This window comes from Gavialis gangeticus, unplaced genomic scaffold (genome assembly GCF_001723915.1).
Source record: "Gavialis gangeticus isolate Ggan-Ray unplaced genomic scaffold, GavGan_comp1, whole genome shotgun sequence".
Lineage (NCBI taxonomy): Eukaryota > Metazoa > Chordata > Crocodylia > Gavialidae > Gavialis > Gavialis gangeticus.
Genome location: NW_017728964.1, coordinates 12,471,580 through 12,496,086, shown reverse-complemented (window position 1 = coordinate 12,496,086; position 24,507 = coordinate 12,471,580). Strand labels below are relative to the sequence as shown.

The 24,507-nt window shown below is 48.6% G+C and overlaps 1 protein-coding gene across 2 annotated transcripts in view; it reads right to left on the bottom strand.

Moving 5' to 3' along the window:
* Positions 1–24,507, bottom strand: part of CYGB (cytoglobin) — a 55,186-nt gene that overhangs the window by 5,995 nt on the left and 24,684 nt on the right. The window contains exons 2-3 of one of the 2 annotated variants that reach the window (XM_019503030.1): positions 22,860–23,091; positions 21,164–21,324 (exon numbers count right to left, since the gene is read on the bottom strand). In XM_019503030.1, coding sequence (XP_019358575.1) covers positions 21,164–21,324; positions 22,860–23,091 — 393 coding nt within the window. The remainder of the gene's footprint in view (positions 1–21,163; positions 21,325–22,859; positions 23,092–24,507) is intronic. The other variant, XM_019503025.1, reaches the window with a different exon arrangement.

Sequence of the window (24,507 nt, the reverse complement as noted above, 5' to 3'; positions counted from 1 at the left end):
TTTTTGCTGTGGATTTGCATTTGTGCCATCTGTGACACACATGAAGCCCCTGGTTGTCCGTAAGCATGAGGGAATACTATGCTTGATCCTTCACAGAGCAGGGGGATTCATGAGATGACCCCTTGGGATCCCTTCCAACTCTACTGCTCCATGATCTGTGGATCGGAGGCTGAATTCTGCTCAGAGCTTTATCAGCATCCATCTGGAATAACTCTACTGACTTCAGCACAGGCACACCAACTTCACAGCCCTGCAAGTAGCATTCAGCATCCAGACTACACAAAGCACGATCTGTTCAAACTGACAGAGCTGCAAAAACCAGCCCATAGGATGGCCTGTTTGCTTCTTGGTACTTTAATGAAGGCATGCGGGCCTGACGGATTTTGGATGAGCCTGATTGCACTCTTTGAATATGGCTTTAATGGGGGCAGGGATTGCAGTTGATCAAGAGAAGCTGCAGGCTGGGGATTATAGTATATTTAGAGCCTCCCTTGTGGGACCCCTGTCTGGATCGCTGCACAGGGGAGGGGTAGATGTGGAATTTTCCACACTCTGGAAAGCAGCAGACGGTGGTGGTGCTGGTTCCCTTCCCATGGTGAGAGGGAGCAAGGAGTCGCCCCCAAAAGAGCCTTCTCCCCTTCCCCTTCTCCTTCCCCATCTCACTGGGCTTGTCTCCCTTCTCCGCCGTTATCTTTCGAAAGTGCTGGAAGAGGAGAGAAACCTGGCTGGGAATAAGCCCTGAAGCATTTTTCAATTTCAGATGTGTATTTTTCTCCCTATTATTTAATCTTGTGGCTGCCAAACTCCAGAGGATTAATGGCAGTCCGGGCTGACAGAGTTTACATTAAACACTGCTCAGATAAACCATATCTCCCAGTGCTGAGGAAGAAGAGACAGGGATTGGGAAAGGAAGGACTGGACTCCTGGTTAGTATCAGGCCCAGGAAGCTTGGGGTTTTTTTTTTTTCCTTCTTGTTTTTTTACTTTCCAGAATCTGTAATTTATAGCAGAGATCCACGAGGGGACTAAAGAAATAGGGCCAAATTCGCAGTTGGTGTAAGCAAGGCGATGCAGTTTCTTTGGAGTTTACCCCAGCAAGAAGAGTAGGAATTCACCAAAACTTCGTAGAGATGTTCTGGCATGGGGCCTGTAATAGTACGGGCCTAGAGAGTAGAAAGATAAGCTGTAGGAGAAAGAGCCCACTTTGTTCTGTGCATATACAGCACCCAGCACAGTGAGGTAGATTCGTTAACACTCCCACGGGGCCAATAAAGGAGAAGAAAAAGAGGGAAAAAGCCTCTGAGGTTGCAAAGATCATTCAGGAGTGTCCTACCTACCTGCTTTTCTACTTTTCCTCCCACACTTGCCCACCTCCCTGGCTTCTTATGACCATAGGTAGGTTATGTGCACCTGCAGGGGTGGAGGGGAGGACATTTACCCACTGACTCTTGGGTGTTGCTGTCAAGGACACCAATTGCATAGCATTGCAGAGGGGCCTGGACCTGTTTTGATTAGAAATGGAGGGCAAGGGTTGGGGGTGGAGGGGGAGGGGGAGGGCAGGAGCACATTGCCTTGGCAGTTGCCTGTGCGGGTCTTGCATTGGAACGGCTTGAGGGGGGGCGTGGGTCAGGTTGAGGGATGTGGGAGCTCAGAGCTTCGTCCTGTGTGTTGCTGAAACTGGACTTTTCCGTTTGGTTTCTCCTTGAGGGCAGGGATGGGGGGCGGGAGGGATGGGATTCAGAAGTTCTTCTTGGAGTTTTGGAAGCAAAAGCTGCTCTCTGTGTGAGATGAATTATTGAGTGTTTGTGCACTTCATAATATATTTATATGTTCTCCAGAGCCTGTCTCAGCTTGTACTATACTCTTGCTTCAGTGCCATTTGGGTGGGAGATTTGGGTGGCTGTGCTGGGAAGCCCAGTTCTTGCCTTAAAAGCGCAAAAGAAAAAGGTTACATTAATAATGAATAGTCTAAAGATGTTATGCAAACATGTTAGGGCAGATGGCTTGGACAGAAATCTGGACCTCATATGCTGCCTAACTGTTCCTGACAGCGAGCTCAGGTTTGGGACATACAACACAACTCATGTTCACTTGGAAGCTGCCTGACAGGAAACCCATTGGAGCATCCTAAACTTAAGAGTTTAGCTCCAGCTTTAGTGTCCCACACACGAGGGAAGGGGGATATGACAGGGGATGGAGCAGCACAGGGGGCACATCTACATGTGCAATGATGGTGCCTGAATAAACCATGAAGCTTATTGCTTTGGCGCTAAAGCTCTCAGGTGCACCATTTGAACATGTGCCTGGGAGCAATTCACTCCGGAGCAATAAGCTCCACAATTTATTCAGGTGCAGCACGTGGAGCTGAGTTGGAGCAGCCCCAGCTGGCAGGGGGTCCCGGGCCCTGGGCTGCTCCCCCTGCCTCAGTGTGCTGCAGAGGGGCTGGCTGGGGTGTGAAGGTGCTTCAGTGTGGGGCTACCCAGCAGGCAACCCCCGCACTGAAGCACCCTCATGCCCCAACCAGCTGTGCAATGCCTTCATATGTGCTGCTGCACAATTTTTTTACTGTGTGGCAGGATAGTACTTTAGGCTGCAGGATGCCTAAATTAATCTACTCCAGCCTATAGGGATGCATGTATAGACACCAAGACGTTTGTTGTGCAGTTAGTTAGTCAACTGGGCAGGGCAGTAATCGTCTTGTTTCGACGTGCACAGGGAGAGTGAAAGAGACTGGCAGAAAAGAAGAGAGATGGGGCAGTACTACAAGTACACACAACTTCAGCTTAGCAGTAAGCACCTATTCTATGTGGGCACCCGCTTACACCTGACTGAAAGGGAGGTTGGTATGTTCCTTCCTCCCTATGATACAGCACAAAGTCTTGAGGAAAAACCCGGGGGAGAAGCTAGTGTAAATTGTCACACCTCTATGGATGCAGCAGTCACAATCCCCATCCACTGAAGATCAGCCCCGTTGTGGCAATAGGTGCTTAGTGGCTAGTGAAACCACCCAGAAGGAAACGTGGGTTGAAACTAGAAGAGGAAAGGCAATGGCAAAGCCTGATTGGTTTGGTGAGCATTAGAAGACCTTCCCCCAAATTTCCCCCATAATAAGAAGCCCAAGTCCCTGAAAAGAAGGATTCTTCTGTATGTTTGTCAGTGGACGGGACTTGTGCTCCCAAGTCACTCAGGTGCTTTTGAAAATCACCCCCTACCCATATGTGATGCAGTAGATGGGGTGGCAATCTGGGTGGGAGGAGACTAGGGAGAACATTTGTACAGCACTATGAGGCAGTGATTTCTATTGGGACCTGTAGCTTGCACAAAGGACTGACTGGCAAAACCTTGGACTCCATGGACATGGCCTCTTGCATGTAGTTATTGTAAAAATAGCCAGTGGATTGTGACTGCTGGTAGAGAAATACTGGGGAGCTGGGCCAGAGCATGCCTCAAGGTGAAAAGAAATGGTGTAAAGGTTAAGGAAAAATGCCCCCATAAGTGTCACTGTTGCATGGCACAGGAAGAAGGGAGGCAAAGCCCTGTGCTGATGGGTCTGCATGAGGCAGAGAACCACCATCCCCAGTGCAAGGACTCAGCACTGCTTTCCTGGCATGCAACATCCATGCTTTATCAGGGACTTGCAAAAAAAAGTCTGTTGCTTGCCAGTGCCTTTAATAAGAATGCATCTGATGTGCTTCCCACCCCAAGTGCTTTTCAAATGAGGGTCTGGTTCAGACTATAAGATCTCTAGGACCATTTCTTAATATTTATTTGCCTGCTACATAACAAAAAGGAACCCTGATCTCACTGGAAGCTTATGGGTGCTATGCCACTAATAACGATACCAATAATAATAATTCTATTTTACATAGAGAACATTTCTGATCCAAATCTCTCCTTTTTGCCTCTTTCTTACTGTCTTATTGCTTAGTCTCTTCTCTGTCTCATTTCCTTTCATGCAGAAAATGTTTCCCTCTGTGGTCTTCCTCCTCTGATCTGGAGCAATTCTTTCCACTCTTTTCTTATTTTTACTATTCTCTCTCTGATGGGAGAGTTTGGGGACACTAGGACCCAGGCAGTGTGCAAGGGCTCAGGGATGGGGGCCGACTACCTTTTGAGACTATTTCTGCACCAAACTCATAAGTATTCATAATTCATTGGAATTGAATTTTTTGGCTCACTGAGCTGTTTGCAGATATTAGGCATGGCACTTGGAAGTAACCCTGGCAGCTCTGATTTGAGCAGCTTGTGGCCTGCCTCTCAGTGCACCATACAGTTAGGAGGCTCTGTGGCTCTACTAGCCCCAAGAGAGGCAGGATGGAGGGTTCTGTGCCTTAAGCGGTAGAACTAAATTCCCAGCTTTCTCTATCTTTCCAGCCTGTAAAGGCCACTGAAGGAGTTTTACTGCTGGATCCTTTTCTGATTCCTCATGGGCAGGTTATGCCTCAGACCAAAATGCCCTATTTTATGATGCTCTGGAAATAAAATATGTAATCCTTGATCCTACGAATTCTAGTGCAATGCACAGCAAGAAGCATAAGGGTGTTGCTTGCCAGTGATAGCGGTGGGGTTCAAAGGACATCATCTGTACCAAGGAGACATGAGTCTGGAAGCTCCCACATGCCCTTTTTCATAGGGTTCTCCCCATCATGGGGCTGCTGCTGCCATAGTTTGTGCACTTAGTGAGGACAGGAGGGCCCCTGACTGAAGACATGGGGTATGACTACAGCACTTCCCAAATGATGGACCCAAGCTGGTAGACCCTTCTCCTGTTGGCACCGCTGCATCCAGACTAGGGCTTTGGCCAGAATAGTTAAACTGTCAAGAGCATGTGATCTTTTCATTCAAGCAGAGTACAGAGAGAAGCACAGAGACATGGGAGGAGTAGGTGGAGGGCTGGAAGTGTGACTCCTAGCTTCCAAAGGAGGCATTGACTTCACCTACAAGGCAGCAGTACCATGGCAGCCACATTCTCCTAAGCTGCCCCATGCTGCTCTTCACCCTTTGACTTTGAACTCAGGCTCCAACACTGCACCCTGGTAGAGTCAAGCTAAGAGGACAAATGGGACAAGGGTTGGACACTAGGCAGAGACCATTAAGGGGGGCTTAATGCATCACATAATGGAGGGGAACCTGGTTAAAAGTGCCCTCAAGACTAGAAGGTCCAAGCCATAGGGCCCTTGCCTTGCTCAAGGAGCAAAGGAGTTTGGAGAAGCAGTACTACTTGGGAACAATCTTTCAAGGCAGCCTCTCTCTCCACCTCCAGCCCCTATGGGTTTAGCAGGATGGGGCTTTACTGAAGGAACGAACACTGGAGCATAACTAGTCAACCGCAGAGCAAAAGTAACGACCTATGGCAAAGCTACTTCCTCCTCAGCAGCCCCATGTGCTATGTCACACTTCCCCCACCCCACTCTTCAGCTGACCCCAGTTTTCAGGGCATCATAGGGTTTGTGACTGGAAACCCTAATGGGGAGGCCTGACTTAACGCTGTTACCCCAGCTCACAGTGGCTGTATGGCCGCTGAGTGACACCGTGTTATAGGGCTGGCGGATCCTTCCCATGACAATGCAGAGCACTAACCTTGCCATGGCTTCCCATGCTCCTGTTGACCTTTGCACCTTTTACTTGGTTTCAGATTTTCTACCCATTTTGTTTCTAAGGGAATTGAACACTCCCTCAGATTCCTCACCCTGGAGATGCAATTCAGATACAGTCACAGCATTTGTTTCCTCTCCCACAAGCAGCCTCTAGTCCTTACCCTGGTGGAAGCCCCTACACCCATGAGTGGGCTTGCCCACTAACATCTGAGATCTTGTGGCTGGCCTCCCTTCTAGAACAATGGTTCTGGAGGGGGCTGATGTGCTTGGCTGACATTGGGCAGGCAGTGGGATCTGGCAGATGAAGTCAAAGGAATTTTGTGTACTATTGATCCTTGATTTGCTGTGTGGCCCAGAGCTGGTCCTTTTGCCCCTGTGGGGATGGTGTGGCCTTTGTTATCTCCTCACAGGAGCCTCAAGGACTTGTTAATGATGGCAAGACATGGAAGTCCATATCGATATTGTGCATGCATAGATAATAGACTAAGGGCAGCCGCAGAGAACCCTTGTCAGGGCAATGACCTTCACTCACTACTGATCCTGGCTAGATTCAAACTGGCAGCCAGGAAGACAGTGGCTTTATATCCCCAGCACCATCTCCCTCAAGCCTTCCAGGCATTTCACTCACATTACAGAGGCCAATGTCGCACATCTGGACCTTAGCATCCCTAGAGCTTTTGATGGTAATTAGCTTCCTCCACTCGGCTAGAAGCACATACAGGATGTGGTGGAGACTCCAAGGGCTGTTTATTAATTATGTTAATGGCATTGTGAAAGAATCTCCTCCCAGCCTCCTTACTTTTTGGGTTACCTGGTCCCAGACTCTTCCCTCACTCATGTGCCTATCAACCTGGTTGCTAGGTAACCTTCTGGTTGCCTAGGGAATTCCATAGGGAGGGGGAGATCTCTCTTTCTTTGTTTAAGAGTTTCCCTCCCTTGCAGGTCATGTGACTAGTTCTCTCTCCTGGTCAGTGGTGTGTCATTGGGAAGCACCGGTCAGCAGCCAATGGGACTGCTGCTGGTGGGAACTTAATGATGAGGTCAGAAGGGCTATTTAAGTGGTCCCCTCCAGGAAGGAGGTCAGACATTTTTAAAGACATTCACTGAGCAGCGTGAGCTTCTGTAGCCTTCTCTCATACTCAGGATCCAGAAGTGAATAACTTATCAGGAACTTAACTAGAAGCATAGATAATGTTCTCTAGTTGCATATCCAAGGGCTACCAAGCCTCTCTGTTTGCTCATGGTTATTCTTTTGCTACTCTTATGACTTGTACCCCTCCACATACCTACCCTCTCTATCCAATAAAACTGTCTATTATATCCAGCCATGATGTACATGCTCAAGAGGGATCAGGCAGGCCTTCTTGCTTCCTTGGCTCAGCTGACCAAGGGAGGCTACTTTTTAGGCCTCAGGCTAACAGAAGCACTCCCAATTTCAAGGTCTACAGGGCCTGTGTATCCTGGGCAGCATGGGGCCCAGACAGAGACCTGAGTCTGGGTGGTGGCAGCACTACCCCAGGTTTGCGGGTGTGCTCCAGGAAGGGGGTTAGTCAGAAGCTGGTGCTCCTGGGGAGGCATCCAAAGCCTGATCTTTGGTGGGGTGCAGTGAGGCGGGTGGCTCGATGTAGGAGCACCCCCTACTGGCCCACCACAGGCATCAAATGATTTTTTTTCCAAAAAGGAGCAAGAGGAAGACAGATTTAACTGACTAGCTGCCCATGCTCCTCAAAGGCAGTCATGGTAGGGGTCAGTTCAGTCAGTGGCCTCTTTCTGTTGTTTTGCCTGAACAATCTCTTGTTGCATTTGCTTTACTGGCACCTCTGAAAATCAGATGCCTCTGACAAAGACCTAGACAAAGTAAGCTAAACCAGTGAGCACCTACAGCCTTCAGACTAAACCTTTCTCTGCATCACTGTCTGCAATATAAGGTGAAGAAAAGGACTTCCCTACCTATCAGGAGGCATAAATGGTGCTCAGATGCTTCAGGGATGGGGTTCCTAGAGGGCTTGAGGGATATCCCCAAAGGACTAAGCCCTTATTTTCCCAAAGGCCAGCTCCAAACCAGGCTGATTCACTTGCCTTTGTACTGGACCAGTAGAAAGAACGAGGGTAGAATCAAGCTCTTTGAAGGGCAGAATTTCACAGCTCTTGAAGTGTGCCTGAGCTGTGAGGAATTAATGCCTCACCTTGCAGCTGGGACTAGAATTTAATTTCCTAGCTTTGAAGCTGCCTAGAAGAGATCACCACATCCTTGCAAACAGGACGTTTTGTTTCCATGGGTATGTCTGATTTGAGAGCCGTCATTTCAAGGACTTGCACCTGGGATATGTATGTATTGCCCCTTCTTTGCCTTCTGGCTTCAATTTTGGAATGTTTCCTGCTTAGTCTTATTACATGAATTTTCCTTATTACATGGTTTTTCATATATTCAGAGCCATCTAAGCCCTGGGAGGCACCCGGGTGTATGTTATGGTAAGAGACTCCCAGAGGGATTTTCTGAAAACAAAAATAGGGGCGCTTTTCCTCTTCCTGAAAAAGCACAGATTTTGTTTGGACCCTTTTACAACAGCTCTCATTCCAGCAGCCTAGTGAATTCCATCTCTGTTAATGACACAGCAGCACAACTCCATGGGACTGGACTGATAAAACCACGTGGGAGTCACTGTAGGATTTCTGACTCTGTGGCAAGCTGCCATTGCTATGGTGGAGTCTCAAAACTGGATGCTGCAGTACTGCTGTGCAATAAGGACTGACACAATACCCAAGGAAGTGAACTCCCACTGACTTAAGAGGGCGGTTGATCTTGCGTGAGAGAGAGCCCCAGAGGGACTAGCAGCACTATGTGGTATAATTATATTGGAAACAGAACTCAGGGATGCTGGAGGATGTGGTTGAACCCAGCTGGGCAACTAAGCAAGCTGAGTTGAAGCCAAGGCTTCTTAACTCTAACAACCACCTCATGTGGGTGACCAGCAGGAAAGAGACCAGGAAGAGACTGTTGAGAATAATGGGTTTGACTGGTTTATCAACTGAAAGTACAAGGTCAGTTTAATTACACAATTTTGTCCCGTTACAAACATACTAAAAACCTACAAAAAAGAAAAAGTACATCCATCATACACTTAAACGGCATGTAGAAAAAAAGCACATGATCGCCGATAACACGTACAGGAACAGTATCTGTAATAGTATTGTTAACACTGACGACACGAGAGTTACGGCTGACTGCGTTTGTTCACGTCTGTGGGTCACCATGGGACTGGAGAAGGACATACTAACAATTAGAGACAACCTTAGCTATGGAAAATAGTATTGTTGCAGTTTGTTAAATAGTTCGGACCCACCCTTGAGTTTATCCTTTCTTTTTATTAAAGTTGGTCCAAGCTTTGTTTGTTTATGTATTTAGTCTCTTTCATCCAAGCATCCAATGCTTTTTTCCTGCCACAGCCTTCTGTTGGCCATGATGATCCTCACACTGACATAGACACAACAGTGTGACTTCACTACAGCAATGAGTAGGGAGAACGTGCTCTGGCTGGTAGACCAGAAAGCCAAATTCTGGTCCCGTTTATGCCAATGAGAAAAACCACAGCAGGCTTCTCTGGTAACAGTCGGAGTGCTGCAGTATTGCTATTGGAAGCTGCAGGGCTTTGGACCTTTACTTGCAGAATACGGTATGGGGTCCAAATCTCTTAGGTGGCTTTGAGAATCTCAACCTATAAATATGTATTTTAAATCTTAGCCCTAATCCCTTTTCAGAAAAAAAATGTCACGGGGTGCGGAGACAGGGTGGATGGGACCTTTGGCACCATCCGTTTCCTGTCCTGCATTTCCTCCTGGCACCTAATGTCTATACCGTCTTTCACTCTGGGGTTGGCAGTGGGCTACAAAGCCATTCACCTCCAGATCACCAGTACAAGTCTAGCCAGTACAACCTGACAGTTACTTGACAGCAATATGAAAGGAATAGATGGGCTCCATTCAGAACGGACAAAGGTCCCTGTGAAAGACCCTTGCACGTGGCCCTAATTGCTACCACTATTGGCAATGTGAGTAAAGAGGCCAAGGCTTCATTCTGTTGTGCAATTACACCCACAATGAATTTGACCCAATGAGTTGCTCTCACCACTGCTCCTCCCCCCAGTTCCCTAGACTGGCACTGAGATGCAGTGGCAATGCAGGGTGGGGGAAGTTGACACTGCTGCTGCCTGTTCAGCTTGCTCTGGAGATAAACAGAAGATCCCAGTCTCCAAGGATGCCACCTCCATAAAATCACTGCAGTCAATTCAGGTCAAAATGCTCTGGCCTGAGGAAGATGGTCCAGAAAAAAAGAGCCCCAGTGTAAGGTCGGCATGCTACAGGGACCATCCCAGCCCCAGGGAAGTCAATGGCAACTCTCCTATTGACTTCAGTGGAGGGAGGAGTCCACCCAGCATAAGTAGGAAAGCAGCAGGAAAATCAATGATAAGAGTTCAAGTGTCTGAAGAGATGGCTCTGGGGTGCGGCTTGTGAGAAGCCCAGGTGTAGCTGCAAGATTGTGGACAAGGAGTGCAAAGAGAGCGGTGCATTGGTCTTCTCCTCACGGTGTGCCCCAAGGCTTCTAGTAGCTCCTGACTTTAAGGCCCCCTCCCAAAAAGCTTACAGATGGAAAGGGAATAGACACAGAAGCATGAATGAATTGGGCTTGGGACTGAGAGAGAGAGAGAGAGAAACAAAGGGAGAGCGAGTATGTGTTCATGGAGTATGTAGGATGAATATAACTATTCAGCTGTCTGGGCTATTTTCACATTTATCAAAGGTCCATTGAGAATATAGCTCCAGCGGTAAAACCTGCCATACTGGAACAGCTAAGATTTCCGCAGGTAGATGATGACCTACAGTAATGTTTTTCCACTTGAATTCCAAACAGACAGCACGAGAACTCATCCTATCTCCCTAATTCATGCATTAAGCCCAAGCGGGTCAGGCCCAGTGTATGCAGCATGGTCATAAATGCAATTCATCACATAGGCTTAGGTTTAAGCACATGGAGAAACCCACGCCTTAACTAAAATGGAAGCACCTTGGGGAAGGGACCAGCTCTTTCAGAATTGGGTTCTTAGCTCTGCAACTTTGCCAGGAGGAAGAGGGGAGCTGTGTGCATGCACATGTCTTTGCCTGTGTCTGCGCACACAGGCTGCCTAGTAGATTTGAATACTCAGTCCACATCCAAATTCATAGTAGCTGAATCTCCAAATCTTTTAGGCAGGTTTTAAAACCTCAACCATTCTGTTTTTCACTTTTACATTTCTACCATCCAGATATTACATGCCACATCTCTGTATATATTCTTGCACAATCTTGTATGAATATATATTATGTCTCAGTCAGATGACATTTATAATAATCTTAGAAATAAGCTACACAAATCCACATGCCCTCCCACCCCATCTGGCATGTTCACTTATTGTACTTATGCTGAGATAACCAAAGAAATGTTAGATGAATATAGTGAGCTAGGTGCTAGGACATACATGGGCCTCACAGCCCCTGCCACTACCCAACACAGACTGTTTAGAAAGGGCTCTGTTTATTTTGTGACACCTTTGCATTGTACTGAGTTCTGGGTCACTGTTTCAAACTGCTTCACTGATGAATGAACCCATCCACTCCAGAAGTGTCATATCTAATATTCTGGATTGGCAGTTATGACATTCACTAGATGAAATCAATTTTGCAAGCGCAACAGTTAAGGGATAATTTATTCCAAAGCATCGAAGTAACTTAGGCTGCTAAATCTCATTTTCCAAAGTGACATCAACAGTTAGGACCAAGTGTTTAAAGTTATTCTGGTGCCCAGCTCTCTCTGAAACCAGCAGGGGTTAGATGCCTAAATAGCTTTAAAAAGCTAGGTCCTAGGAGTCTAAACACCATTGACTTTCAGTAAGACTTAAACACCTCAGGGCGTATCAATACCATGACTAAGGGGCTGTGGAAAATGGCACTTTGGCTCTTATGTCACTGGAGTTCTTTTGAAAATTTTCCCCTGGGAGCTTTACAGAAATCACATCAGCTCCCCCAGGACAAAGGGACTGCCACAAAACCAGCTCCTTCAAGCAGCGCTCAGGCCATAGCGAAATGCTGACATCCAAAGACCATGCAGAACTGACATTAGAGGTCTCAAGCTAGCCTAGGACACTCATAAGAAACCATGGGAGTGATCAGCAGCTGGTAGTTGCAGGGCTGCCATTAGGACAGTTGTCTAGGCAAAGGTTCTTCCCTTTGCAAGAGACCCACCAAAAAGTAAGCCCCAGCCCTGGGAGCATGAACCTCATCCAAAACAGAGCAATAGCCAGGACTAGATCAAAGCTTTTAACAACTCTACCGGGGTCTCTGAGGAAAATAAGTGAAACACAACCACAGCCTAGACCATTGCCATCCCTTGTTCAAAGCCTTCATGCCACCTGGCTACCCCAGGCAAAGGGTATGGAGCTTCAAACCAAAGGCAGAAGCAGGGGCCAGGGTGTAGAGGTGGAAACCAGAGGCACAGGGCAGAGAGGGAAAATGGTACAACCCACTTAGTAAAGAAGAGATTGGGCTGAGTGGGCCTTTTTTGTTCCCTTGTCCCATGTGTGAGAGGATCCTTGCCAAAGGACAAGGCTTTCCATTCAAGGATGGGGATGAGAAGCCAGGTCTAAGCTAAGGAGCAAGAGCAGCTGAGAGAAATGGATGCAAAGCAGGGGGAGGGATATAACCTGTGTGCTGGGCCTCTTCTTGATCTAACTGCATCCTTCTCTGAAGCATCCTTTGGGGTTTCTCTTTGTCGTCATCTGGCAGTGATCAGCAGGTGAAGCTGCAAACTGGAAAGGGATAAAAGATCCTTCCACCCATCAGCTGGAGGGAAAAAAACCCATTTGCCCAGATCTCTCTTCCTTACATGCTTTGCCTAGCCAAGTGATAGGCGAGGATTTCTCTTCATCTTCCCCAAGCTGTTGCCTCACCTTGTTGGCGCCAGGCTTACAGCCTGTCACATCTGTCGAGTCTCTTTTAGCTAAGAGATTATATCGTACTGCTGCACTCATGAAGGAATGAGCGGTGAGGCCCTGATGAGGCCCACCAGAGAACGGGAAGATCAGAAGGACATAGGAAGGACATAGTGCTGTGGAGCATGGCAAAGTCAGGGGGCTAGTGATCATGGTTTTGCTCTCGCGGGGCAGAAGAGCTCAGAGTCTGAAGACATCAGAGGCATGCAAAGCAACCTGGGTCCCCAGTACAAAGGGAACCATACCACTGACTTCAGTAGGGCTTGGATCAGTCTCCTGCTGCCCTTTCATCCTGTACTTACATGCAAGGAGCCCTGCTGATCTCAGTGGGAAGTTTCCCTGACACTAGGCAGCAGAAGAGGGGCTTGCAGAATCCAGTCCTACGGGTGGGTTTTGGCAAGCATATTCTTTCGAGCTGAAGCACATCGGATCCAGGCGTTTGCCTGGGAGCCACAAGGTGCTACTGCTCTGACAGGTGTCTCGCCCACAAGCCAAGACATAATGCACTGCACGTCCAGAGGGCAGGAGCAAATGGAGGAGAGAGAGAAATGAAGTCCAGAGTCCAAGAATCATCATTTTGAAATGTTGTGATGGCTGCAGGGAAGAGCCCTGAGGACACATATACACAGGCCTGCCTGTAACATGGCACAGCTGTGAGCATGCATGTGTATAGGAGAAAACCGTGCTCGGAGCCAAGACCCGGCCTTTCCTTCTGCTCTTCCACCCTGTGTTTCACATTCCTTTCTTATTCTGGAATGATTTCCCTTTTAACTCGCTCTTCTCTCTGCTCTGCTGAGATTTTCCTGATATAAGCAAACCCTGATCTGTTCTGCAGGCGGGGAGGGGGCGTTTGCTTTATCTCTGCCTCTTCCCTGGCACAGCCCCATTTATATTACTTCCTACAGGGCTGGTAAAAATAAACATGTTTTTGTTTGCATATATTCGAGTGGCCTGCAATTTCAGCTCATTGGATGGAGACCCAAGGGATGACAGCTGTGCACATCTGGATGCTGTTTAGAAAAAGAAACTCTTGAAAAAATACACTGAAGCAGGCAGTGTATTTACAGAGCTGTTGCCTAAAGTGCTGGAACTTCAATGCAACAATCTGCCCAGGGACAAGCAACACAAGACTGTCTGAATGGCTATTCATTCTAGGTGCCACTGTTTTCTGGGTACCTGGTCTGAAAAGCCTCAAGCATCATTTGACCTCAGCAGGCATTTGGGAGTTCAGGGAATACCTAGCAGGCACCAAAACCTTGCGGCACTCAAAATTAGAGGACATTTGCATATTATGACCTTTGTGTTCTTGTCCTGAACCAGACCATTGCAGTGAATCCTCACAGTCCACAACCTCCCTGATTTTACATTGCCAAACTAACTTTAACCCATCAGTGGGAGCCTTTCTATTAACATCAGTGAGTGCTGTATCAGGACCAAAATCCACCCAGGCCCAGGTGTATGTAGCTCTAATCCCATCAAACCAATGGTGTTAGATCTGTTTACAGCAGGAATGAATTTGGCCTTTGATGCTTTAAAGGAGAAAAAGATCCTAAAATGAAAAATTAAATTCCCTCCTGGAGGAAATGACTTGGAACATGAGTAAAGCTTGTTCATCTTTTGTAGCACTTAATGGGCCAGAGACACAGCTAGAAAGTAGTATTGCTCCACTGAAGTCTGCAGAGCTATGCTGATTTCCACCACCTAAGACTCTGGCCCAGTGCTGGCCCAGCACTTTGATTATATACATCCATCAATAATCAGAGCCTCAAGGACTCCAAGACCTTTGCACCACTTACTGAACGAACCCTTGCAGTATCCCCTGGGTGCCCTGGATATTTTCCCTGTCAGGTGACTTGTCCTTGTCCTTGTCCTTGCATGGGAATGAGCTCCCCAGATTAACAGGTCCTTTGCAATTGTCATGACTCTGGTCCTAATAACATGAATGCACAGCTGCAAATGAAGCTGACATGTTGAACAGGTCTTTGCAGAGGAGCAGATAAACGATTAGCAGCTGAACAGACATTTGGATGTTATCTGAAGACATCAGCTGTCGGGCCACTTCTACCCCCAGACTGGTGAAACAAATAAGAATCCAGGGCACCGAGTCTCTAAAATATTCCCAGATTGTACCCCATGAAATGCCCCCCAAATTGATAGCCCGGTTCCCTGGGCTTCCTAACATGACCAAACCTTTTTGGCTTATAAGAACCTCAGCACTGGGCATGCAGAACTCTGGTGTTCAGACACCATATTGTTTCCGATATCGGTCCCCCTATATAAGACACACACCTTGTTTTTGGAAAGCAGAATGAAGAAATAAAGAAATTTCAGCCACAACTGAAAGCTGACTGCCTGGAGCAGAGGGGGAGACTATTCTTCAGCTTGCTTTCCCTCCCTTTTCTTCTCAGGAAAAAGCTAATGTTTTAACCTTCTCCCAGGTGCTGCTGAATTGGCAGCAGCTTTTGGTTGCTTAGCCCAAAGCTACTCCCAATTTGACTGTGGCTAGGAGAGGGTTAACTCTAGCTCCAGCACTGGCACCCCTGCTATCTCCTGGCCAGGAGAGAAGGGAGAGAAGCGCAGCCCCCAGCAGCCATTTCAACATCCCCTGCTTCCATTTGGGCACAGAAGTCAGCTTCTCTGCTTAAGATACACACCTGAATTTTGGAGGGCTAATTTTTTAGGGAAAGGTGTGTGCGCTATGTGAGTAAATATGGTATTATTCTGCTAGAAACTGGAGAAATGCCGGGACAGAGAGGTAGACAATTGTATCTTGGATGGCCATTTCTATGCAGTTGTGGTAATTTACCCCAAGACCATCTTCTAGCAGGGTTATTGGTAGTAGGACCGTGCTCTCTAGGAGGGTCATTCTCACTGCGATATGTCATTAGGGGAAACAGCAAGGCTGTAGCTCCTGTCCTGTCAATAAGAGAAGCACCAAGGTGTGTTCACTATAGGCATGGGCTTAAGTTGCAATGTTCACACACAGAATGGGATTCAAATCCTGAGCAGTCTAAAGCTGGGTCCATGGTAGATAAAGGCCTGCCCAAAGTTGTGGAAGGGTTTGGAGCTGGTGGCCCCATGGAGAACCACATTTAGCTATTAACCTAATACATTCATGGTGGTTGCAATGGCCAAAGCATCAGCAGTGCCTTTGTAGCCCCTGCCTCTTTCCGGTGCCATGATGTTGGGCATGTGATGGCTGTGGTGCATGAGAGGGTCAGAGTGGAACTCCAGCTGGGCTCAAATAGACCAGAAGGCCACTTTCCCTCTCATTTGATTGTTAAAATATCCTCTCTTCCTTCCTGGAAGAGGCCAGATTCCCTGCATCTGAATGTTAACTCCCCATATTTTCATGAAAGGCCTGAAGACTTCCATGCGTGGTGTTCCTTATTAGGACACGGTCAGCAGCTACTACACAGCCCTGTCAGGGGCCAATGGAGTGATCAACAGCTGGTAAAAACTAATGTCCTGAAAACATGATATTATCAGAAGAACGGGAGTGTGGGGGGAGGAATTTTTCCTGCTGATCTAACTTGCCCGCATACTTTCCTACAGCCCAGGGGCTGCTTCCTAATCACTTGAACCCTTGCAGAGATGAGAAGTCTGCTGGGTTTGGATCATACGGGGAAATGCTGACCATAGGCAAAATGGGTGGAAAGGGAGGACTGCAGCATCTGTTAACAGAAAAGGGGAATTCAGTAGGCACATGGCACTCGCAGGAGTCATTTCTTAGTCACTAGGGTTTGGTGGGTCCTTTCTGCTCCCTATAACCAGGTAGTCAACATCATAGAGATCCTACCCCACAGCTTCACCGCTGTTAGAGTCAAGAGGCAGGGGCACACATGAGTACTGAACGAGTCTACTGAAACCCCCATTGAGAAGCTGGCTAGCAGCTCTTCCCAAGCAGCTTGTGCCAGGTGTGCCCAGGGGGTGCAGATGCTGCATTTGCTTGGGGAGGCTGTAATAATTTGCGTGCAGTACTTCTCATTATTGTAGCCAACCTGGCAACGGGGCACCCGATAGAAAGAAGCCAGAGCATCTCAAACACTACAGAAAAGATCCTTTGAGAGGTTCAATTTGGCTGCTGCTGAGTGAAGTTCGAAATTTCTGGCCATTTGCCTCAGAGGGCAAAGTTCTTTCCCAGGGAAAGTGAACGTATTTATCATGGCCTCGCCTGCTGTTCGGGGCTGGAACAAACTCCCGCAGTCTGCCTTGTTCCCTTCCACGCACTGTAAGGAAAATTGTCCTCTCCCTGCCCTCAAATCATGTCAACGCTTGACGCCCTGAAGCTGTTCTGTCTCTCCGGTGCGCCATACGGAGATCACTTCCTAGCCTGGCTCAGGCCTCCTATTCGGAGTTTACCTTCCCCTTCCTTCCTTCCTGCAGTGACATGAACGTGGGGTAGTTCCTGGGGCCTGGACATTTGGCTGCTGGCTCTGGACAGACACCTCTACACAGTTCCACAGAGGCCGCAGTCTCATAGGGGAGCAACACTGCAGCGAAGGGGTCACAAGAGAAGCGAGCTGCCCGAATCGCAGTGACTCTCAAAGAGCCTGCTGCACTGCATGCCTGTGAAACACTGTCTTACCATCCCAACTGCAAAGGTGGGGATTGAACTGTTGATGAAAGCCAGGTCTATGCAGCATCTGGGGGCTGGGGGTGACTGTGGTAGAGGTAGGCGGTAGGTACCACCAGCTTTAAGCTAGGAACAGCAGCTAAGCAGACACCTGGGATACTTACAGAAGCAGCTGAAGTCCTTGCTGGTATTAGTACACCCAGGTCAAAACGACTTGGGTATGTCTATCTACCCATGCCACAGTCACCCCACCCCACTGCTCTATGCACCTAGCCTAATAGGTGAGAGGCTTTATACACCATGACAGTATCTGAAACCATTTTGGTGCCCTTGTTGACTGAAGGTACGACAGAGTGACTGAAGGTACATGGAGACTTACTTGCCCCCTCCGGCCGAGATGGCCCCTTGAAGCCAAGGTCAAGGCACATGGCCAGGACAGTGAGGAGAAGACTTCATGACCTCTGCTTGTGTTGTACTTTGACACTAGAGAAATCCGGTCCCCTGGGTTTCCTCTCCAGCATCTTCTAGCCTTCCAGGCTCTTCTCACATGAGAAGTGAGAATGAAGGAGTCATCTCTGACTGACTGGAGAAAGGCTTTGCTAAGCTGTATTTGCAACTCTCATCAACCCCCTGGATGGATTTTTCCTTTTTCAAGGTTAACATTTCCCTTGGGCACAAAAGACTCTGCCCCTTTCCTAGAAAAGGAAAGGAGATAAGCTTAGGTTATGGGGCAACTCAAAATCAGCCGAGCTTTTCCTGACACTGACAGTTTTCACCCCGATTCTCTAGAAACAGAAGATAATGGAACCTGATTAAATTTGAGGCCTTGAATGGTGGAGGGAAATCAAGAGTGGGATATAACAGTCCCAAGGGATCTAGCAGCTGTCACCAAAACTCAGCTCTCTCAGCCCGTCAGTAAACCTGGGCCGTGATCCCCAGAATGAGATAGCAGCGAGGTCAAGAAGGTCCCACCCGAGATCCCCAAAAGAGTCTTGATCAGCTTAGTTGAGGCTAGATTCAGAATCAGCCAAATGCTGCCATTTTGTAACCACGAGATGCTGAGAAAGGTGCCAAGTACCCTGGCCCTGATCCCAGCTTGAATGGGCCATCTCACATGCATAAAGTTCATTAGGTGATGAGTGTTTTAATAAATCTGGGCTAGAGCTGAGAATTGTGTTGGATCGTGGTCCACACTAGAGCAACGGAAAGACCTGTGTGTATCAGGTAGATATGGCCGTTTGCTTGTTATGCCTCCGTGTAACACGATTATCTTGCCCATGATCACCTGCTTCCTAAGGAACTCCAGACTGGCAGGGATAGTGATGAAGAAACATAATAGACAAAGCCACCCACACATGCTCCTTTCCACTGCAGCCCTCCCCAGGAGGAAAAAAAAAAGAGACCTCTGCTCTTCTTGTCACTCTTACAGAAAGGGAGATGGTCACAATTAATGCATGGAGGGAAGGAATTAACTTCCATCAGAATTACTTTGGTCTTCATTGGTAGAAAGTGAGAGGGAAGATTGAAATGCCTGTGGAAGCTCAGTTAGCTCCAAAGCAGTGCATGGAGGAGATCATCGTTGGTAGGAGGAGATAATGATGGAGGATTATGAACTTAGCTCCGCCAGCGTGCAGTGCTGTACAAGACAGTGATGTAGAACTAGTCCCTATCCCATGGAGCATCCAGTCCAAATAAGATCCTTGTCATCTAGCTAGCTTTGTCTACTAGTAAGGAAGTATGGGGTAGGCAGAGGGTTTGCTGAGTAGGTACCACGCAAGTGGCAAGGCTGATCATATCGTAGCAGCTTATTTACAAGCTAAGTACAACACATTTGGCTAGAGCAGTGCTATATACCGCTAGGGCATTGACAAGGGGAGTCTTGCATGGTAGTTTAACATTCACATATCCTGCAAGGTGTCCAGGAAAAGCAGACAGACAGACAGACAGACAGACAGACAGGCAGAAGAGGAGGGCAGAGAAGAGAGGAGCAAACGTACCAGAATGAGAGGTAATACCATACACAAATCACACACAGTTCTTGGGAAGTGACATCACCCTAATAATTACTACACCCAAGATTTCCCCATACAGCCCCTATTACTAGAGGCTGCTTTGGGCCCAAATCCATCCCTTAGTGGAACATCACTAATTTGGCTCAGGGATAACATGCTAGTAGAAGTTCCTAGGTTCAGATGGTGCCAACAGAGACCGGGTGACAGAGATCAGCCACTTGCTTAAAGCACAGCTGGAAGCTGAGAGCTTCTCAGAAGGGGATGGGAGGAGGCAATCGTGGCACAGGATGCCTGGTGAGCTCGCCCCAAAGCTTTCAGCTTCCTTGGTGTCATGACACAGGGATAACTTGCCTCTGAATTATTTGACCAGCTTGGCCTCCATAGCACCTTACAGACATTCCCTGCTTAACCCCCACAACACCCCTATCAAATAAGGGGTTATGTGCTTCTTTCCCTTTGGACAGAGGTGGGAAATTGCAGCAGAGCAGATAAGTAAAGTGACCAAGGCTAAAAGAGGAGTCAGTATCAGGGTTAGGACTCCAAATCTGATGCTGCCTACTCCTAGGCTCATGTGGTTACACAGGGGAGCAGGGAGAGAGTCAATGGGTAAACAGGCATGTGATGAATTAGTTGGTGCTCGTGATACCGGTGGGGATGGAATCAGTGTTGTGTATGCGGTGATTTTTTACCAGGCACTTTATTTTGAGGAACCCAGTTTAATTTTGAGGACAAATATATACTCAGAGTCTCAAGGTACTTCTAAATGGAGCAGGGATGTTTTACTGTACTCAGGAAACCATCCCCAGCATGTCCCCCTTTCCTGATCACTGCATACTTCCCTCTCCCGGTCAGGGTAAGTTATGGGTATGCCTGGGGCTGGAGGCATTAAACCTGCCCTTTCCCTTGCAGACACTCACTGCCCTTTTCCCAGGTGTCGGGGAGGGGGGTGGACACTGCATGTAGCACATGTTGCCTGAGCCAGTTTGTGCCTGCTTCCTTCTTACCTTGTCATATATTGGGAAGGGGAAGAATTGAAGGGACCCAACTGGTTTTCAATGCACCTTCTTCTCCCTGGATCCACATCTGTGCAACTGGCAGCAATCAGCCACCTACTACGCATTGACTCATGGGTTACCTCTGACAGCAGGTCACAGATTCTGTGCTAGTCCTTCCCAGCCTCCCCCTATAGTCTTGTGCGCCAAGCCGCTAGGGTCCCCCAAATGAGGAGAATGCCACTGCCCTCCCTACCCCACCTGAGCTGCTTCCGGGGCGCCCACCCCCAGGACAACGTGCCACAGCCAGCCAAGGAGGGCCCTTGTGCCAGGGAAATACCAACTGTTTCAGGATGCAGGTGGAAGAGAGGGGACTGGTTGGGCTGCTCCTGAACCAGCGATCTGCAGTTCAGGGGGATTTCTCTGCATCGCTCACAAATCTGGGGCCGGAGTCTTATCAGGTGGGTTTTACAAATGCAACCGAAACAACAGCTTTGGGTTGACTTTGCAAACCACACAGGAGACCAGAGCCTTAGCCTGATAAATCACAAGTCCCATGAGGCCAGGAGCAATTTTAACCCGGAGGAGGGTGGAGCGGACTTCCCTTGGTGAGGAGGGTCATGGACCTCTTCAATAAATTTGGGTTGCACATTGTTGCCTCACAGCAGGATTTGAGCCAGTGCATCTTGTGGCCATCGAATCAAGAGCTATGTTCTGGGTTTGGGGAGGTCAAGTAACTTCCTGGCCTGGGCAAGGAAATGGTGCCACTAAGCAAAATGGTTCCCCACCCCCTCCCACTGCAGAGCCCCACCCACTTTTTGCCGTATGGAGATAAAATTTCGACTTGGCTGCAACAGAGCTAACCCTACCGGGCCACTCAGATCAGTGAGGATCTTGAGAGGAGACCATAGTGAAGTCCTGATGTGAGCCCCTCCTGGCCCTTCCCTGTCCCCTTGTCCGCTCACATGGTGGAGTTTGGATACTGCGCCCAGCCCACCTCCTTGTACGCGGCAGTCACGTTGGTGTAGATGAGGCTTCTCATCTTGGTCCAAGCTCTCTGCACCTCTGGGGTGAAATCATTGGCATATTCTTCAGCAATGACCTCCAGCATGACACCGGTTAGGATCTGAGGGAGGGGGGAGACAGAGGAGTGTTACCAGATTCTCCAGGGCACAGGTCAGAAAGCAATGGGGTAGGAGCCCCTTCTTCAAAACAACCCTACTGCTGAGTTCTGGGGCCATTTGCCCTCTGACTGAGCTAGCTGGAAACCATTGCAACAGGGCTAGAAGGGACATCAGCTGTTATGGCACCATAACCTGATATTGGTCCCCCCCATCTACAGCTTTCAAAGAGGCTCACAAATGTTTGTTCACCTCACCTCAAGGCATAAATTGCATTGGGCAAAGGGGAAAACTGAGGCAACTGCAAGCTCAACCGTCCACTCATTTTTGGGTGTCTCAGATTTTGGGTTCCTAATTTGAGACGCGTTCACCTGCTCCTGCTCCGCTTACGCCGAACGCAGAAACAAGGCAGCGGAGTCGTGTAGGTGCTCCCTGCCATCACTCACCAGGTCTCTGTGCCCAGCGTGTTCAAAAGTGACCTCAGTGGGTCTCGCCAGCCCAGGATTCACTGCCTCATTCCTTGGCCCAAGCTGAGCTACCCCAGGCCTGATGCACCTCAGTGCTGACAATTCCCGTTCTCACTGAAGGCAGTGGCAGCTGTGGGTATATAACTCCCTTGAAAATCAGGCTCTAGGGGATGTGGCATCTATGTGAGCCGTGAGCAAGTGGTTCAGACACATCTGTAAGTTCAGATTTACAGACGGGCTCAAGATATTAAGTATGGGCAGAGCAGGCCATAAGCACTGCAGGGCAGCTGCAGAGTGTGAAGCTAGTTAGCCAAACCAAGCCCAGTGGTGTGTGCTGACCACTTGAGGACACATCCTCCAGCGCTTGGTTTTCAAAGGTGCCATGCACCCACATTTCCTTCAGCTCAACACTAATGTATATCAGGCCCACAGTATTTTGTATTGGGCCAAATCAAAGTGCCCCGAAGCTTTTGCAAGCTTTGTCCTAAGAAACTACTTTCATGCCACCCAGAAAATCAGTGACAGTTCAAGGACGAGAACCCAGGAGCCCTGCCACTGCAGCCTGCCTGTCCCCATTCCAACAGAGCAACAATGAAAAATTACCCAGGAAGTGGGTTTCTGAAGATAAATTGATTTAGGCCATTTAGAAATGTTTTCTTTTGATGCCACAGAAATGGGTCACTCCTGTTCTGACTTTGCATGTTATTACCTCTCGTGTTGTGTGATGCAGAAAGTTAGGGAAAGTCATTTCAAAATGGAAAACTAAACCATTCTGCTCTTCTCTTCTTGGAACCCACCACTTTGGGTCCTTCTTTCTTTTCCTTTCGGAATGGATGTGCGCGTGCAAAGCATTTGGCTTTTGGCAAATTGGAATTTTCTGGTGGAAAAATGTTCCATTGGAAAACTTCCAATCAGCTCTAGGAAAGGCCCATAAGGCTGGACAGCGTCCTTGGGAGTAGGATGAACTTGTGCAGCCATCAGGGGACTTGGCAACACTGCAGTGTCAGTATGATCCTTCCCTCCTTCCCTTGCTTCCCCATGAAGCGTCAGAGACCCTCACTCCAGCCCTTTACCTTGAAGTACACGGGCTCCACTTTGTGCTTGAGAGCATGGGCCTTGCCCACCAGGGCCAAGACAGAGGAGACCTTTTCAGAGTCGTTGAGGTTCTCTACCACAGTGTTGATGGCACCCATGACCCGCCGGGCATGCTTGCGCAGCTGCAGGCTCCTTTCCATCTCCAGCGGGTCTTCCATGTGCTTGAACTGGCTGAAGTACTGCTTGGCAGATGGGAAGTTGACAAAAAACCTGCATCGTGCAGTTGAGAGAGAAGAAAAGGGGGGAAAAAAGAGAGAGAAGCCAAGTTAATTTCCGTGGGAGATGGATGTAGGTTGATGTAAAGCAGGGGAAGGGGCTGATGGAGAGCAGGGGGAGGCAGATGTGGGGTCTACACCCAGCTCTCTCAGGAACAGACTGAGTGAGTCCATCGCTTTCAAGGATGCTGTGATTTTTGAGGCAGAGCATTGCATCTCCCACAGAATTCATGAGAAACTGTGAAGCGTGGCTCCCCTGAAAGTCAGCTCATTAACTCCTCTGCTCTGAGAGTTAAGTCATCTCCCCAGTCAATAAATATTCATCATCCTCATCATTAGCACTCTTGTACTGACAGGCCCCAACCCAATTCAGGGCCTCCTCATGCTAGGCACTGTGCCCACACAGAGTGTACGATCCCTTCTGTCCCAAAGAGCTTGCAGTGCCTTTGCAAAGACATTTCTTCTCTCAGCAAACAGTCTCTGAAAAAGACACCCCTCTGAGGGCTCCCCCGAGCCCCATGGCAGCAGTTTTCCCAGGCTTTCCTGAGTAAATGGGCTGCACTTCGTCCCGGCATGTCCACATAAACTGAACGGTCCTCACCCAGTCACCCCTCTCATGAATCCCAGGAGTCTTCACAAGTGTAACTAAGAGTAAAATTGACCCAAAGGATCATTAAGGGCTTGCAATGAGACCTGGGAGCAGGGCTGAGGAGGCCGCTATGGAGTCTGGTGCATCCAGGAGCTACTGCCTTGCCCACTGGGTGACCCTGGGATGGTGCCTCCTCCATGTCCTGAGAGAAAGGAGAGAGAAAGAAGCAGCCCAGAGGAGAAAGCAATGGTCCAGCCTCAGCCGTCCTTCCATGACTCCCACAAAGGAGGTAAAACAGCTACAGGAGCCACTTTGGTCTAACAAGACAACTTAACCCAGGGGTGGGCAAAATGCAGCCCAAGGGCCAGATGCGGCCCGCCAGCCCATTCTATCCAGCCCACAGGGCCCCTAAAAAATTTAGAAAATTAATATTTATCTGCCCTGGCTGCCTGTCCTGCGGCCCTCGATGGCTTGCCAGAACTCAGTAAGCGGCCCTCCACCCGAAATAATTGCCCGCCCCGGACTTAACTCCTGATGAAGTTCAGCGGACGTGAAGGGAGTCAGGGATGCCTTAGCTGCACAACACCAACCCCTTGAGCCCATCTCTATTCCCCAGTGGTTCAGGTGTCCACACTTGGACTCAGTGATCTAATAGGTCCCTTCTGACCCTAAAATCTATGAAAAAGCTATGAAATCTATGCCTTTGCTGCTGTTATTTCAGGCCCCTGTAATCTGCTTGGGAGAGAGAGAGCAGCAGCAAACAGGTTGTTTCAGTTGCTGCTTCCTTAGGAAGGCATCGTATGGGCATGGAGCTGAAATGCT